Source organism: Mobula birostris, chromosome 10, assembly GCF_030028105.1.
Source record: "Mobula birostris isolate sMobBir1 chromosome 10, sMobBir1.hap1, whole genome shotgun sequence".
Lineage (NCBI taxonomy): Eukaryota > Metazoa > Chordata > Chondrichthyes > Myliobatiformes > Myliobatidae > Mobula > Mobula birostris.
The window spans coordinates 43,528,367-43,546,874 of NC_092379.1; the positions used below are offsets into that span (position 1 = coordinate 43,528,367).

General features: G+C 45.7%; 1 protein-coding gene across 1 annotated transcript in view; it reads right to left on the bottom strand.

Moving 5' to 3' along the window:
• LOC140203640 (serine/threonine-protein phosphatase 2A 65 kDa regulatory subunit A beta isoform-like) overlaps positions 1–18,508 on the bottom strand; it is a 47,011-nt gene that overhangs the window by 3,316 nt on the left and 25,187 nt on the right. The window contains exons 8-10 of the mRNA XM_072269688.1: positions 15,827–15,887; positions 13,020–13,174; positions 1,836–1,978 (exon numbers count right to left, since the gene is read on the bottom strand). Of these exons, the coding sequence (XP_072125789.1) occupies positions 1,836–1,978; positions 13,020–13,174; positions 15,827–15,887 (359 nt within the window). The remainder of the gene's footprint in view (positions 1–1,835; positions 1,979–13,019; positions 13,175–15,826; positions 15,888–18,508) is intronic.

Sequence of the window (18,508 nt, forward strand, 5' to 3'; positions counted from 1 at the left end):
AGGTACAGAAGATGTTTACAGGACGTTGCCTGTGATAAACCGCTGGTTAGGTCACATTTGGAGTACTGAATTCAGCTCTGGTCTCCCCTTTAAAGGGTGTGGAGACTTTGAAGAAGGTACAGAAGATGTTTACAGGACGTTGCCTGTGATAAATCTCTGCTTTCGTCACATTTGGAGTACTGAATTCAGCTCTGGCCTCCCCTTTAAAGGGTGTGGATACTTTGGAGAAGGTACAGAAGATGTTTACAGGACGTTGCCTGTGATAAATCTCTGGTTAGGTCACATTTGGAGTACTGAGTTCAGCTCTGGCCTCCCCTTTAAAGGATCTGAAAAAGGTACAGAAGACATGCTGGCTGGTACTGCAGATGTTACCGGAGAGGTTGCTTTCTCCAGGGTGATGGAGTCTGAGGGAGGGAAGAGTTGACAGAAGTTTACAAAATTCTGAGGCAAAGGCAGACGGCTCACAGTTGAGATGTAAAAGCCAGAAGAGAACAGCTCAAAGATGTGCTGAGGATTTGAGTACCTGGAACACACCGACGGGTCTGGTGGAAGTGGATGCAGGTATGAAACAAGAACAAGTGTTTACGATCCAATGAAGGGTCACGGTCTGAAACAGCGACTGGTTATTCATTTCCATGGACGCTGCCTGATCTGCTGAGTTCCTCCAGCGTTTTGTGTGAGCATTGAAGTATTTAAGACACTGTTAGACAGGCAAATGAACGTGCGGAGAATGGAGGATATCGGCCACGTGCGGGCAAAAGGACACGGTTCAATTAGGCGCTGCTTTATTTATAAAGTCTGCAGGTGTTGGAAACCCAGAGCAACACACACAAAATGCTGGAGGACCTCAGCAGGTCAGGTAGCACCTATGGAAATGAATAAACAGGTGACGTTTCCGGCCCAGACCCTTCGTCCGGACTGAAAAGGAAGAATTAGTTTGGTACAACATTGTGGGCCAACGGGCCTGTTCTACAGGTTCAGTGAGCAGGACAGAGGGATGTGGAGTTAGTGTGGCTGAGTGGGTTTACAATAGCAAGGAGTGATTGTCAGTATAGATGCAATGGACAAGAGGTCATGCTTCTATACAGTACAACTGACTATATCCAGAACCCAAAGGAATATTGCACATTGCTTGGGAAAGCTGTAGTAAAATGAGGCCCTTGGAATACAAAGGCAGTGGAGAGACCTTAAACAGGTAATTTGGAGGGTAGAAACGGGCTACTAAATGTTCTTGGTGAGGATGTCCTTTCTTTAAAAAAAAGGGGAGAAGGCAGGCGAGTGGGGTTGAGGGGAATAATAAATCAGCCATGATAGAATGGCCGTGCAGTATCGATGGGCCGAACGGCCTGGTTCTGCTCCTGTGTCTTATGGCCTTAACCTCTGGATAGAGAAGAAGATCGTTTAAGGGTACCAAAGGATCAAGGTCAAGCAGGAAAGTGAGGCAAACACCACAGGGGAGGGGGAGGCCCGAGGGTTAAGTTTATGCCTCTCCCCCATGCAGTACATGGAATGAGCTGCCAGAGGAACTGGTTGAGGCAGGCACATTAACAACTTCAATAAGCACAGGTACGCGGGCAGGAAAGGTTTAGAGCAAGGGTGCACAACTATTTTGGTGCCATGGATCATTACGCTAGGGGTCCATGAACCCCAGGTTGAGAACCTGGGACGATGGGACCGGCGGAGACGGTGGTCTTGGCCGGATTGGACCTGTGGGTACAAAAGACGGTGCGACTCCATCACTAAATGCCACCACAGTGGCGTCTCAATTTCCATTCCAAACTGGAGGTGAAACATTCTCCACAGGCCGGGTTATAAGCCCCAACTCAAATACTTACCTGGCATCTAAAACCGGTCCTATTTTCTGCAATGTTTTAGCCACGTTGAAGCGAATGTTTGCCACCTGATCGCCTGCCATCTGGAGAACCGTCGGCAGCATGTGCTTTGCTGTGATTTCTTGGCCACAGGCTTCAGACAACACCTAAAAAAAAACAGCAGAAAATGCAAACGTTCATTCACAGCCCCGAACTTCACGAAGCAAGACTGAAGAAAAGATCATCGATCTGATTTGTGCGACGCTCAGAATGTATTTTGCCCCATGATAAAAAGGCATAGTCCACACTGGCACCAATGATCACCCGCAAGGAGAGAGATGAGGTCCTGCAACGGAGATTTACAGATCAATAGACAAGCTGTAAAGAAGAAGTGCTGGTATATTGTAATCGCTGGACTACCCCTTCTGCCATGTACGAGCGAGTTTAGAAACAGGAAGGCAGGACGGCTGAAATGTACAAAGTGTGGGTGCAGAGCAGACAGCATCACTGGGATCTCTTCCATGACAAGGTGACCCGAGCCAAGAGGGAACCAGGATTATAAGACGCAAGAGCGGAATTCGGCTATCGAGTCAAATATGATGGCAGAATATAGCATTAGTGGTCAGACTCCTGGCACTGTGGAGGATCAGAGGAATCTTGTGGTCAGAGTCCATAGGACACTCAAAGCTGCTATGCGGTTGACTCTGCGGTTAAGGAGGCATACGGTGCATTGGCCTTCATCAATCGTGGGATTGAGTTTAAGACCCGAGAGGTAATGTTACAGCTATATAGGACCCTGGTCAGACCCCACTTGGAGTACTGTGCTCAATTCTAGTTGCCTCACTACAGGAATGACGTGGAAGCCATAGAAAGGGTGCAGAGGAGATTTACAAGGATGTTGCCTGGATTGTGGAGCATGCTTTATAAGAATAGGTTGAGTGAACTCGGCCTTTTCTCTTTGCAGCGTACGAGGATGAGAGGTGACCTGATAGAGGTGAACAAGATAATGAGAGGCATTGATTGTGTGGATAGTCAGAGGCTTTTTCCCAGGGCTGAAATGGCTAGAACGAGAGGGCATAGTTTTAAGGTGCTTGGGAGTGGGGACAGAGGAGATGTCAGTGGTTAATGAGGTGGAGGATAAATGCGTGGCTGAGGGATTGGAGCAGGGGGCAGGGATTCAGATTTCTGGATCATTGGGACCTCTCTTGGGCCAGGTGTGCCCTGTACAAAAAGGACGGGTTGCACTTCAATCTGAGGGGGACCAATATCCTGGTAGGGAGGTTTGCTAAGGCTGCTGGGGAGAGTTTAAACTAGAATGGTTGGGGGCTGGGAACCGAACTGAAGAGACTAGGGAAGAGGGGGTTGGCTCACAAACAGAGAAAGCTTGTAGACAGTGCGAGAGGGAGGATAGGCAGGTGATAGAGAAAGGATGCTCTCAGACCGAATGTTTGAGATACGTCTATTTTAACGCAAGGAGTGTTGTGAACAAAGCGGATGAGCTTAGAGCGTGGATCAGTACTTGGAGACATGATGTGGTGGCCATTAGAGACTAGGATGGCTCAGGGACAGGAATGGTTACTTCAACTGCTGGGTTTTAGATGTTTCAACAAGGACAGGGAGGGAGGCAAAAGAGGTGGGGGTGTGGCACTGTTGATCAGAGATAGTGTCACAGCTGCAGGAAAGGTGGACGCCATGGAGGGATTGTCTACGGAGTCTCTGTGGGTGGAGGTTAGGAACAGAAAGGGGTCAATAACTTTACTGGGTGTTTTTCATAGGCCACCCAATAGTAACAGGGATATCAAGGAGCAGATAGGGAAACAGATCCTGGAAAGGTGTAATAATAACAGAGTTGTCATGATGGGAGGCTTTAATTTCCCAAATATCGATTGGTGGATCCCAAGAGCAAGGGGTTTAAGATGGGGTGGAATTTGTTAGGTGTGTTCAGGAAGGTTTCTTGACACAATATGTAGATAAGCCTATAGGAGAAGACGCTGTACTTGATCTGGTATTCGGAAATGAACCTGGTCAGGTGTCAGGTCTCTCAGTGGGAGAGCATTTTGGAGATAGTGATCATAATTCTATCTCCTTTACCACAGCACAAGGCTAATAGGAAGGAGCTTAAGAAGGAAATTAGGAGAGCCAGAAGAGGCCATGAGAAGGCCTTGGCAGGCAGGGTTAAGGAAAACCCCAAGGCATTCTACAAGTATGTGAAGAGCAAGAGGATAAGACGTGAAAGAATAGGACCTATTAAGTGTGACAGTGGGAAAGTATGTATGAAACCAGAGGAAATAGCAGAGGTACTTAATGAATACTTCTGTATTCACTATAGAAAAGGATCTTAGTGATTGTTGTGATGACTTGCAGCAGATTGAAAAGCTTGTGCATGTAGATATTAAGAAAGAGGATGTGCTGGAGCTTTTGGAAAGCATCAAGTTGGATAAATCGCTAGGACTGGATGAGATGTACCCCAGGCTACCGTGGGAGGCGAGGGAGGAGATTGTTGAGCCTCTGGTGATGATCTTTGAATCATCAATGGGGATGGGAGAGGTTCTAGAGGATTGGAGGGTTGCCGATATTGTTCCTTTATTCAAGAAAGGGAGTAGAGATAGCCCTGGAAGTTATAGACCAAAGAGTCCTACCTCAGTAAGTTGATGGAGAAGATCCTGAGAGGCAGGATTTATGAACATTTGGAGAGGTATAACATGATTAGGAATAGTCAGTATGGCTTTGTCAAGGGCAGGTCGTGCTTTACAAGCCTGATTTAATTTTTTGAGGATGTGACTAAACACAATGATGAAGGAAGAGCAGTAGACGTAGTGTATATGGATTTCACCAAGGCATTTAATAAGGTACCCCATGCAAGGCTTATTCAGAAAGTAAGGAGGCATGGAATCCAAGGGGACATTGTTTTGTGGATCCAGAACTGGCTTCCCACAGAAGGCAAAGAGTGGTTGTAGGCAGGTCATATTCTGCATGGAGGTCGGCCTCAGTTATCTGTTCTGGGACCCTTACTCTTCGTGATTTTTATAAATGACCTGGATGAGGAAGTGGAAGTGGAGGGATGGCTTAGTAAGTTTGCTGAGACACAAAGGTTGGAGGTGTTGTGGGTAGTGTAGAGGGCTGTCAGAGGTTAGAGCGGGACATTGATAGGATGCAAAACTGGGCTGAGAAGTGGCAGACGGAATTCAACCCAGATAAGTGTGAAGTGGTTCATTTTGGTAGGTCAAATATGATGGCAGAATATAGTATTAATGGTAAAACTCTTGGCAGTGTGGAGGATTAGAGGGATCTTGGGGTCCGAGTCCATAGGACGCTCAAAGCTGCTGCGCAGGTTGACTCTGTGGTTAAGAAGGCATACAGTGTATTGGCCTTCATCAATCATGGAACTGAATTTAGAAGCCGAGAGGTAATGTTGCAGCTATATAGGACCCTGGTCAGACCCCACTTATAGTACTGTGGTCGCCTCACTACAAGAAGAATGTGGAAGCCATAGACAGGGTGCAGAGGAGATTTACAAGGATGTTGCCTGGATTGGGGAGCATGACTTATGAGAATGGGTTGAGTGAACTCGGCCTTTTCTCCTTGGAACGATGGAGGATGAGAGGTTACCTGATACAGGTGTGTAAGATGATGAGAGGCATTGATCATGTGGATAGTCAGAGCCTTTTTCCCAGGTCTGAAATGGTTGCCACAAGAGGACACAGGTTTAAGGTGCTGGGGAGTAGGTACAGAGGAAATGTCAGGGGTAAGTTTTTTACTCAGAGAGTGGTGAGTGTGTGGAATGGGCTGCCGGCATTGGTGGTGGAGCCAGATATGATAGAGTCTTTTAAGAGACTTTTGGATAGGTACATGGAGCTTAACAAAATAGGTGGCTACAGGTAAGCCAAGTAATTTCTAAGGTAGGGACATGTTTGGCACAACCTTGCGGGCTGAAGGGCCTGTATTGTGCTGTGGTTTTCTATGTTTCAATGCAAGTTTTTTTTATGCAGAGAGTGGTGAGTGTGTGGGATGGGCTGCCAGAGGCGGCGGTGGAGGCGGAAACGATCGGGTCTTTGAAGAGACACCTGAATGGATACATGGAGCTTAGAAAAATAGAGGGCTATAGGTAAGCGGAGTAATTTCTAAGGTAAGGACATGCTCAGCACAGCTTTGTGGGCCGAAGGGCCTATATTGTGCTGTAGGTTTTCTTTGTTTCTATGAGTCTCCTCCGCCATTCCATCATGGCTGATTTATTTTTCCTCCCAACCCCATTCTTCTGCCTCCTCCCATATCTTTTCACGCCCTTAACAAATCAAGAATCTATCAACCTCCACTTTAGGTATACTCAATGACTTGGCCTCCAAAGCCGTCTGTGACAATGAATTCCACCGATTCAGTACCCTCTGGCTAAAGAAATTCCTCTCTTGCGCTATTGGAAACCGCCTCTGTGCGTCCCTTTTATCCATACCTTTGCTCGAGCACTTTGGGAGGGTTTAAGCTGGTGAGGCAGCAGGGCTGGGACACAGGATACTAGTGTAGCAGGTGTTAACTCAGAATTCTATGTCAAACTCACTGAACAGGCAGGTCCGGGAAGCAGAGAAGGCAGAAATAAGTGGGAAAGCACGAGAGGGCTGGGAGGTTTAACCACATGTTTCTGAACATAGAAATTCACAGCACATTACAGGCCCTTCGGCCCACAATGTTGTGCCGACCAGGTAACCTACTCTAGAAACTGCTTAGAATTTCCCTAGCGCAGCAGTCCCCAACCACCGTGCTGCGGACCACTACCAAGCCACAAAGCATGTGCTACCGGGCCGCGAGGAAACGACATGATTTGGCGATAGGAGTCGCTGCACCTTTCCTCATTCCCTCTCACCCACTGTTCAGCTTGAACACACGCGAGGTCATTACTCGCACGTCATCCATGTCAGCATGGGAATAAGATCAGCTCGTCGAGCTTGCAAATGACGGTGGGCTGAAAAGTATGTTTGACATAACATCTCTGGCGACATTCTGGATCAAAGTCAAGGCTAAATATCCTGAGATAGCCATGAAAGCACTGAAAACGGTGCTTCCATTTCCAACATATCTCTGCAATGAATGCAATGAAAACTAAATTGCGGAAAAGACTGGACATAAGGAACCCCCTTCGAGTATCGCTGACTCCCATCAGCCCGTGATAGGACCGTCTTGTTGCAGGGAAACAAGCCCAGGGCTCCCACTGAATCAGCGATATTGGTGTGTTGCAATGATTTTATATGCTCATGCGGGGAAAATACGTGCTGTGTGTTTAATATCCAAATGTTACTTAAAATGTTATGATGCTATTGATTTATAAGTGACTTGTAGAACCATACAACAATTACAGCACGGAAACAGGCCATCTCGGCCCTTCTAGTCCGTGCCGAACTCCACTCTCACCTAGTCCCACCGACCTGCACTCAGCCCATAACCCTCCATTCCTTTCCTGTCCATATACCTATCCAGTTTTTCTTTAAATATTTTCTTTTTCTTCCTTCTTGTCATAGGAAGCATGGAGAAGATCTAGAGGGGACACAGGGGAGACTTGCCAGGAGGCTGCCTGCATTAGAGAGCGTGTCTTATGAGGAAAGGTTGAGTGAGTTGGGGCTTTTTCTGTTTGGGGTGAAGGAGGATGAGAAGTGTGGATAGAGTGGATAGCCAGAGACTTTTTCCCAAGGCAGAAATGGCCAATACCAGAGGCATAATTTTGAGATGATTGGAGGAAGGTACAGAGGTAAGATTTTTGTTTCACACACACAGAGTGGGTGGGTGTGTGGAATACCCCGCCAGGCGTGATGGTAGAGGCAGATGCATTAGGGGCATTTAACAAACTCTTAGATAGGCACACAGATGATAGAAAAATGGAGGGCTATGTAGGAGGGAACAGTTAGATTGATCTCAGAGTAGGTTAAAAGATCAGCACAGCACTTTAACACAGTGCTTTAACGTTCTATGTTCTAGGTACAATTGCTCTGCCTAGTTTGCCAACTAACCAATGCACCATCATTAGCACTAACACTGCAAGACAAAGCTCACATTTTTATGTCATCTGCTAAACTTCTAGCCACATCCAAATCATTTACAGGAGAGTTCCAGCACAGATTCCTGTGGTATGCCACGGGGTAATCACAAAAGCCGATCAGCAAATCCACTTTGAACCCAATTTGTGAAGTTACTTCGGATCCCTCGGTCTCTTGCTCGTTTGGGGACCTTGTCAAAAGATTTTCCGAAGTCCCTGTAGACAACACCAGCTGCATGAGTACACCCGTAACTCCAAGAAACTCAGATTGGCCGACAGAATCACCCCTTCGGCAGGAGTGGAGAAAAAAGATGAGTAGATTTAAAAGTTGGGGGGGGGTGGGGAAGGTGAGTGGAGAAAGAAATACAAGGTGCTGGGTGAAACCAGGAGGGGGGAGGGATGAAGTAAAGAGCTGAGCAGATATCACAGAGTGAGAGAAGGTTTCACTGACTCCCGTCGAAGGGAAGCAGAGATCACGGAGGGGGAACAATGATAGAGCAATGGGAGCACTGAACTCTCAAAGAGACCTTGGGAGCTCAGCCCTTCCTTCCCATAACAGCCAAGGATACATTTCATCAGGCCTTGGAAACATATCCATATCCAACCCCACTAAAGACTCCTAATAACTCGGTTTCTTGCCCTGCTCGAGTTTTCCAGCCACGTCCTTCTCTCACTCTGTTTCTCACGAAGTTTTCCTGGATCCCCCCTCCTTTGGGCCATTCCCTTTGAAATCGTTCGTGCTGATATCAGAGAAGTTGCGGTTCTGTACTGCTATAACCTGATAACTCGCACAACTGTGTTTTGCCTTTCTCCTTCGTATCCAGGACATCTTTGAGGAGCGATGCCTCAAAAAGGCGGCATCCATGGTGAAGGACCCCCACCACCCAGGACATGCCCTCTTCTCATTGCTACCCTCAGGAAGGAGGCACAGAAGCCTGAAAGCACACACTCAGCGATTCCAGAACAGTCTCTTCCCCTCTGCCATTTCTGAATGGACACTGAACCCATGCTCTACTTCACTACTTTTTATTTCTGTTTCCGCACTATTATTTTATATATTTACTGTAATTCACAGTTTTCTCTATTATTATGTGTTGCACTGTGCTGCTGCCACAAAGACAGCAAATTTCACGACATTATGCCGGTGACGTTAAACCTGATTCTGATATCCTTGCTTCTGTACCTCATGCTGAATACTGGGAGAGCTGTCACATGTGACCACTCCTAGGGACTACCTGTACACTGTTACTTGAAGCTCTTTTTGCATATTCCTCCAAGGAATGTGTGGGCATCACAGGTTGAAGTGGTATTTAATTCCTTTGTGGTGGGCTGCAGCCCTTGAGGTGTGGGTGCACCCACAATGCAGTTAGGGTGGGTGATCCAGGATTCTGACCCAGTCAGTGTCAATGCCCTGGTTCAGATTTTTACTGCTATGCTGTAGGCATTTCATTTTAGCAGTTCTGTTAGAGCAATCTGTTCTGCTTTCAGCCTGTTTGGGTCTGAGCTCAGGAATGAGGTGTCATCCAATCAGGATGGTAGAATTGGGAGAAGGTGCTAGAGATTACTGGGCAGAGAGGTCTTTGTTTGGCCGGAGCTGGGAGAAGACAGGAGGAAAGATGGTGGACGATGAGGGTGCTTTGTGCAGATGAATGGCTTCGAGGAGGAAGGACCAATAATCCCGTGGGAAAGCCTCTTTGTTCAAGATGGATTTCCAGTGACCTTCGGAAGGTGTTGTGTGCTTTCACGCAGGCCGAGGGAGGGTCCAGCGCGCGATTTACAGAGAAGTTCAAGATTTGAGCTCCACTGTATACGTAGAATGGGCCCTTTTCGTTTTTTTTCTCTTTCTTTCCTTTAATAACTGTTTGCTTAAGTTAACATTCTTAAATATATTCTTGAATAATTCTACGCAGTGAACAATCTGTTATTTTTTGCTGACAGGCGATTGCCAGGGGCAGTAAATCATACAGCATTCACACAAACCGGGGTTTGGGTAGGCGAGACATCCCAACCTCACAGATTTTGCGGGACCAAAGTCACATACTCCTTAGATGTACGAAGCCTGAAGTTTCTCCCCGCGGAGTCCAGTGGCTGTTTGCGAGGGGCTAAAAGGCTGCATTTCCAGAGACGCCCAGTGAAAAGGGGGTTTCAGAAGTAATGGCAATATATTTCCAAGTCCGGTTGGTGTGCAGCTTGCAGGTAATATTCCAATGTTTTGCTGTTCTTGGCTGTTTACATCAAGTTCAAGTTTAATTGTCATTCATGAATACCCATGAATACATCCAAACGCAACAGTGTTCTTTCAGGGTCAAGGTACAAAACACAGTACCAACAGTCATACACAGCATGTGGCACATATAGAGTAAAATATAGTCACACAACAAATATAGTCCAAGTCCCTGAGTCCATGAATGTTGCAGCAGTCTGTAGTCGAACACATACATCCTGCCTTCTGCCAAGCAAACACTTGGGGGGAGAGGGACAGCACCAACGTTAGCTTAAACGCTGCGCTACACCACCTCCAGTGCCAGCTGTAGATGCCTCTCTCCTGGGTGGCTGCAAACAGGCGGCATTACACATTAACAATGCTCAACAGGGTTTTGAGATCACAAGGAAAGAGACTAAGACAATTGCTCGCTGCCAGTCTGCACGCCAACCAGATTGCTGACTCTTTGACGCGGGGAGCAGAACGATCTGCCCCAGGTCCAGCTTCTTCAGTTTCTACGCCAATGGGGTAGGCACTCTTTAAGTGCTTAACTTCCAGCAGGGTCTTGAGATTGTAAAGAAATAAACAAAAGATAGTAACACGTTTGGCTGCCCCCGTAGAACCCGCCGCGCCCCAGCACACCGCCATCTTACCGGAAGTTCACCAGTAGAGGCTTGTGGATTAGTAAGGTGTGTCCCAGAATGTCCTCCTCCTCGATATTTCAGTAATAAATCAATATTACGGTGCCACGCCCACCACACCATTCACTGAGTGAATCGTTCAGCCATTCAACCCTCTCTATGACAGTAACAATATCACCCTCCTGTGAGCTCATTTGCTTTACTAGTAACGTTGCTTACACCAAAATAAATATAATCTTGCATTTCTTATCAGACTGAGGTTTGCTCTCCTTACTGGGCTCACTTTGTTTCCCTTCGATATTTAACTGCACGGCCACCTTAACTGTAAATGTGGCCTGTGGCCCATCCCTATGAGTTTGAATCCCAGCGAGCACTCCCGCAGGCTGTTAGCCCTGTTTTGGTCCAGCCCGCACAGGCATATCCTTCTGAGGTGTTCCTGCTGATCCAGAGGTCTAAAGTTCAAAGTACATTGCTACCAAAGTATGAACTCCATATACAAGCAGGAGATTCGTCTTCTTGCAGGCAGCCATAAAGCAAAGAAACACAAGAGAATCTATGGAAAAAGAAAGAATCCTACACAGCAAAGACCGTCAGACACGCAATGTGCCCAAAAAGAACAAATCGGGCAAACAAGAATAAAAAAAATAGTAAACCAGTAAGACACAGAACATGAAACGCAGGGTCACCGAAATTAGGCCCACAGGCAGGGAGCCAGTTCAGATCAGTAGATGGCTGCAGGCCACAGCAAGGGAGTCAGTTCTGTGCTGAGAGAAGTGAAACCAGTCCAGGGGCCCAATGGTTGCAGTCCACAACCAAGGAGCCAGTTCAGCATTTTATCTGAGCCAGGGGCCCAATGGACGCAGGGCACAGCCAGCAAGTCAATTCAGTGCGGATACAAGTGCTGACAGTGACAGTCGGTTCACTGCTGAGGTGTGTAAAGCCTCACAGAGAAGTTAGTCTTTCCCCCTGCGACTCTTTAAACCTTTTAACCTGGCTCGTTGCTGAAATCAACTGAACACCACTTCATTTTCCCCTCTCAGGCCACTCTCATCCAACCTGAAGTCCACTCCCAGCAATGGCCACGGCCACTGCCACTGCACCTGCATTCTTGAGAGTCCAGCTTGCCAAATCCTTGAGGATACCGCAAAAACACCAGGTCGTGTAGACCTCTCGACACCCTCCAGAACCTATCAAGCTCCACTTTAAATATACCCAATTACTTGGCCTCCATCACCGCCTGTGGCGATGAATTCCCTGGACTCACCACGCTCCGGCTAAAGAAATTCTTCATCTCCATTCTAAAGGGATATCCCTCTGTTCCAAAGGCTGTGCCCTCCAGTCCTAGACTCACCCACTTTTAGAAACATCCATTTTATCTAGGCATTTCAATTGAATCTCTCCTTCACCTTGTCCAAACTCCAGCAAAGCCCAGGCCCATCAAATAAATCCAAGGAAAGAAGTTAATTCTGCATCTGGAATGACTGGGGGCCGTTAAGTACACTTGTAAATTGAAACTAGTTGCGTCAAAAAACTTACAATTCCCTCAGCCAGATAATGTATAATGTCCACTTCAAGGTACTCAGATCTCTAAGCAAAAGACAGAGCCATAATCCACTACAGCACAGAAACAGACCCTTGTGAAATAAAACTTGAAAGCTGTAAGCCATCTGGTGGGTCAACAGGTCATTAAATCAGTTGTCCTTTAGCTAACACCATCAGTCCATTTCCACAAGGACAGTTAGGAACTCTGCTTCACGAAATCATAAAAAGTCTCACCCTCAACTCAATTTTTACTCCAGACACCTTGCAGATTAAACACAAAACACCACTACACCTCAGCAAATAACGCAAGCACAGAAGCTCGTATCAAGCAGATGTCAATATTGGAAGGAGCAGCTTTGGCAAAGTGTTAATTGATTTTTTGCAGAATCTAAACATTCATAAAGAATATATTAAAAGAACATTTTAAACAAATCCATAATATTTGTGTTAAATTCTTTATTCTTTAGTGTGTGCTCTAACTGTACGTTTTATTCATGAAATATTTTAGCAGCTTGTGAAGTGTAATGGAAGTATTGACAAAGTTATACTCACGTTAATGCAGAACAGAGTGGTCATTCTGCAATGGTAGTCGGGGTCACTAGCCATGGGCAAGTACATTGTCAAACCTATACACACGTTAATGCAGAAGAGGGTGGTCATTCTGTGAAGGTAGTTGGGGTCACTAGCCATGGGCAAGTACATTGTCAAAGCTATACTCAAGTTAATGCAGAAGAGGGTGGTCATTCTGTGAAGGTAGTTGGGGTCACTGGCCATTGCAAGTACATTGTCAAAGCTATACTCACGTTAATGCAGAACTGGGTGGTCATTCTGTGATGGTAGTTGGGGTCACTGGCCATGGCAAGTACTTTCGGCACAATGGTGGATTCTGCCCAGTCTTTGCCAAACTTCTCCACCAACTTGGTCAAGCTGTTGGTCGCGGCCTCGCGAATGGCGTACACTGCAAGACAGCATTCACAGGTCAAGAAATGATCTGATCGCTGTTACTACTTGATTTTCAAATATGTACCTTGCTGATAAAATACAAAGTTCCGAAATGAAATGTTCATACCACCTTCTTCAAAGTGTCAACCTGTTCCATACCAAGTTACACACAGTGGAGGAAATTATGCACTTGGAAAGTAGCATTTTAATATACTTATTTATCATTGATTATTTATTGAGATACAGCGTGGAACAGGCCCTTCTTGCCCTGCGAGCCACCCCCCGATTATCCCTAGCCTAATTACAGGACAATTTACAATGTCCAGTTAACCTACCAACAAGTACGTCTCTGGGAGGAAACAGGAGCACCCGGAGGAAACCCACGCAGTCATGCTGAGAACGTATAAACTCTTCACAGGTGGCAGTGGGAATCGAACCCAATTGCAAAGTGTTGCGCTAACCAGACGCCATTGTGTTTCCCCATTAGATACTTAAAAAATACTTCGAATAGATTACCATTATTTATTACTAATTATTGTAATTGAATAATTAGTCATTGTTCAAGCCCTAACTGCAATATTCAGATTCCAGGGTAAAAGGGACCTACACTAAAAGCAAAACAGTCCAAATCAGATTTGTTGTTAATTTTATTGGTCTTTAATCAAAATGCACTTTACTTTAAAGAAAAATCAGCCCTGCCATTTTTGGGAAATTACTTGCACAGGGAAAAAGATCCTCATCTGCCATTCATTTATAAAAATGATAAGGAATATGAATATCCCTTGCAAACAGTTGCAAGTATAAAATACATCTTGACTGACAACAGTACAGAAGCTCAGCTTGAAAGCTCCCATTTAAATGGCTGAGAGATAGTACGGTGGGTGACACACAGAGTACACCTGAGTGGCCCAAGTCTTAGGACAGGCTTCTGGCATCAATTAAATACCACAACTCGCTTACACCAAGAGAACGAAGAGAACTATCATTTACAAAACACAGAGGACCTGAGTGATGTTGCCTTGAGCAAAGCCGGCTTGAGTATAGCATAGCTTCGACCGCCAGGCAAGAAGAAAACCAGGGAGGCACTGCAGATGGAACAGGCGGCTTCTGGAAACGTAGGCAGGATTAAGAACTTGTACACAGAGGGGGGAGAAAAAAAGGTGTGGATGAGCTGGCATGAGATCATGTTGGGAGATGCACAGCTGTATCTGTGACTTTCTGCCCATTCATTGGCCTGCTCTGTTGAGTGTCTCCAGAATTTTCAGTTACTATTTCAGATTCGCAGCTCCGCTGCTTTTGGAATAAGAGGCAACAAACCGGAGTGGATCGTGTGTCTACCCCGGGTGCTCAGATTCCACCCCCCCCAACACCCCACAGAGTCTGGAGACGTCCCGCTTAGGAGTCTCATTGGTCATTGTAAACTGTCCTGTGATGAGGCAAGGGTTAAATCAGCCGGTTGCTAGGCGGTGCGTCTCGTTGGGCCTGTTCCATGCTATTCTGGAATAATTAAATAAATAAACGTATCGGTCAAAGTCAAGTCTGTTTCTTGTTGCCATGTGTACAAGAGTGCGACTAGATTGCTTGCAGCAGTAATAACTGGGGGGGAGGGGGGGCGCCAGTGTTTGAACTATGATGGTATTGGACATTGGGCAGGAACCTGGGAGTACAAACTGGGATGAATGCACTCAGAAACACACAATTGAAATGTGGAAGTCGTTTTGGGCTTCACTTGCATGGAGCTCTGCAGAGTTTTGTCCCACTGAGACAGGGAAAGAACAGAAGGGTGAAGGAGCCATGCTTGACAAGAGATGCGCAACAGCTAGTCTAGAAGCATAGGATGCAAAGATCAGCCTGGGCTCCAGAAGGTTACAATGTGGCCAGGGAGGGAGTGAAGAATGGACTTCGGAGAACTAGGAGGGGCCACGAGAAGGACTTGGTGAGTTGGATTCAGGAAAACATACTTGAAAAACAGGAGGATGGCCAGAGTGAGAGTCTGGGCCGGCCAGAGCTAAAAGAGGCAAAATGTTTGGAGTCGGAGACTTTGGGGGAGATCCGCAATGAATACTTTTCTTTAGTAATCACCAGTGAGAGGGACCTTGATGCTTGCGAGGGCAGTGATATGCTGCAACATGTTGACATTGAGAAAGAGGATGTTCTGGAATTTTGAAAAGCCCTAGGATAGATAAGTCCCCGGGGCCAGATGTGATAATACCCCAGGGTTACTACGGGAAGCAAGGGAAGAGATTGCTGCACCTTTAGTGACGATCTGGGCATCCTCACTGGCCAGTCCTCACCGGAGCAAGTACCAGATGATTGGAAGTTGGCAAATGTTATTTCCTTGTTCAGGAAAGAGAGTAGGGATGACCCTGGGAATTATACACCAGTCAGTTTTACTTCACCGGTGGGCAAATTACAGGAGAAGATTCCTACAGACAGGATTTACAAGAAGCATAGTCTGATTCGGGAGAGTCAGCATGGCTTTGTGAGGGGCATGTCGTGTCTTGAGCCTGACCCAATCCTTTGAGGATGTGACAAAGCACGATGAAGGATTTTTGGTTAGGCACCTGGTAGGGTCACTCAGCATCATGGAAGCACCAGTAAGATGACTTTGACAACTTTGAAGGACTTTCGTTCAACAGAAGTAATGATTCATCAAGGCTATATTCACCGTGATCCACCAACCATGTCATGCACAAGGAGTTCAACTTCTCATCAAAAAACTCCACTCCCTAAACAGGTTTTGACAATAAAAAGAATGTTGATAAAATAACCCCTCGAATTTCTAGTAGAACATGCCAACTTGCCACATTTGCATTCTAGCCGTCTTCAACTTTCGCTCCTTACCAGTACAGTTTGCTAACTCCTTTGAGCCAATGGTGAAGGGGTCACACAAGAAAGACTGGCAACGTGCTCTAATAAACTGCACAAAACTAGATTGTGCCGTGGCAGAAGGCTACACAGAAGATACCCAATCTAAGGTACTTGCATCTAGTATTTTGACTATCCTTAATTAATTTCTTTGTGTCAATACCAGGACTATGATCCATGAAAAATAGGAAAAATCTTAAAAGTGTCCGATGGTTTAATGCAGACAGTAAGAACGTTACTAACCACTAACGGTGGCGTAGCAGTTGGCGTGACACTGTTGCAGCTTGGGAATTCTGATGTCACCTGTAAGGAGCCAGTACATTTTCCCTGCGGAACGCGCGGGTTTCCTCTCACAATCCAAAGACGCACCAGTTGGTTTTTTTCTCCACTTGCCTCAGTGGAAAAAGCCTGCTTGCATTCACTCTATCTATACCCATCATAATTTTATATACCTCTATCAAATCTCCCCTCATTCTTCTACACTCCAGCGAATAATGTCCTAACCTATTCAACCTTTCTCTGTAATTGAGTTTCTCAAGTCCTGGCAACATCCTTGTAAACCTTCTCTGCACTCTTTCAACCTTATTTATATCCTTCCTGTAATTTGGTGACCAAAACTGAAGACGATACTCCAGATTCGGCCTCACCAATGCCTCATACAACCTCATCATAACATTCCAGCTCTTATACTCAATACTTTGATTAATAAAGGCCAATGTATCAAAAGCTCTCCTTACGACCCTATCTACCTGTGATGCCACTTTTAGGGAATTTTGTATCTGTATTCCCAGATCCCTCTGTTCCACTGCACTCCTCAGTGCCTTACCATTAACCCTCTACGTTCTACCTTGGTTTGTCCTTCGAACGTGCAATACCTCATACTTGTCTGTATTAAACTCCATCTGCCATTTTTCAGCCCATTTTTCCAGCTGGTCCAAGTCCCTCTGCAGGCTCTGAAAACCTTCCTCACTGTCTACTACACCTCCAATCTTTGTTTCATCAGCAAATTTTCTGATTCAATTTACCACATTATCATTCAGATCATTGATATAGATGACAAATAACAATGGACCCAGCACTGATCCCTGTGGCACACCACTAGTCACAGGCCTCCACTCAGAGAAGCAATGCTCTACTACCACTCTTTGGCTTCTTCCATTGAGCCAATGTCTAATCCAATTTACCACCTCTCCATGTATACCTAGCGACTGAATTTTCCTAACTAACCTCCCATGCGGGACCTTGTCAAAGGCCTTGCTGAAGTCCATGTAGACAATATCCAATGCCTTCCTTTCAACCACTTTCCTGGTAACCTCCTCGAAAAACTCTTTAACCACAAAGGTGTAAATATTGACTAAATAGTTTTATGATTAACCATAAAGCATGGGAACACAGCACAACAGGAACATTGTGAGTTTCTAGCTCAGAAAATCTACTTTGTGTTTGCACACCGAAACTGAGAGCGATTTGCTTCTTAAAACCGAATACATACTAAATCGGTATGATACAGGAGAGCTTAAGGAAGCTACAGAGAATTATAAAATTAGTCAGCTCCATCGTGTGCTCCAGCCTCCATATTATCCAGGACATCTTCAAGGAGCGGTGCCTCAAAAAGACAGTGTCCATCATTAAGGGCCCCACCAGCCTCTTCTCATTGCTACTACCAGAAAGGAGGGACAATTTGTCTGAAGACACACACTCACTGATTCAGGAACAGCTTCCTCCCCTCTGCCATACGCTTTTTGAGTGGACACCGTACCCATGAACACTACCTCACTACTCCTGCTAGTTACCAACACAGAGGCGGAATCTACAATAACCAGTTTACAACCAGCACGTCTTTGGGATGGAGGAGGAAATCGGAGCACCTGGCAGAAACAGAGATGAGGAGCGACTTCTTCAGCCAGAGGGTGGCGAATCTGTGGAATTCACTTCCATGGACAACCGTGGAAGCCAAGATATTGGGTATAATTAAAATGGAGACTGACAGGCTCTTCATTAATCAGGGCGTGAAAGGATATGAAGAGAAGGCAGGAGAATAGGGTTGAGAGGGATCACAAATCAGCCATGATGGAATGTTGCAGCAGAATCAATGGGCTGAATGGACTAATTCTGCTCTCAAGGTCATTTGCTTCCAAACAATTGGTTTATTGATCATTACAGAATATCTCTCTGGTGCTTCCCTCTCCCTTCCCCTTTTCCCAATCAAAGATTCAAAGGTTCACTTATTTTTTTTCAAACATCTCTTTATTGCTTTTACAGAATGAAAAGTAAACACATTCGATCATCCATAGGTTTGAAAGTGCAACAAGGTTAAAGAGAAAGGGAAAAATAAAATACATCAGAAATAAAAGGAAAAGCAACGCACAAAAAAAGCAAACACCCGGCCATTAAAAACAAGCTGTCAGTTCAATTTGTTACTTTCATCATCCCAAATATTGTTCTCCAGAAACTTGTAGAAAATATCCCAAATTTCCCAACA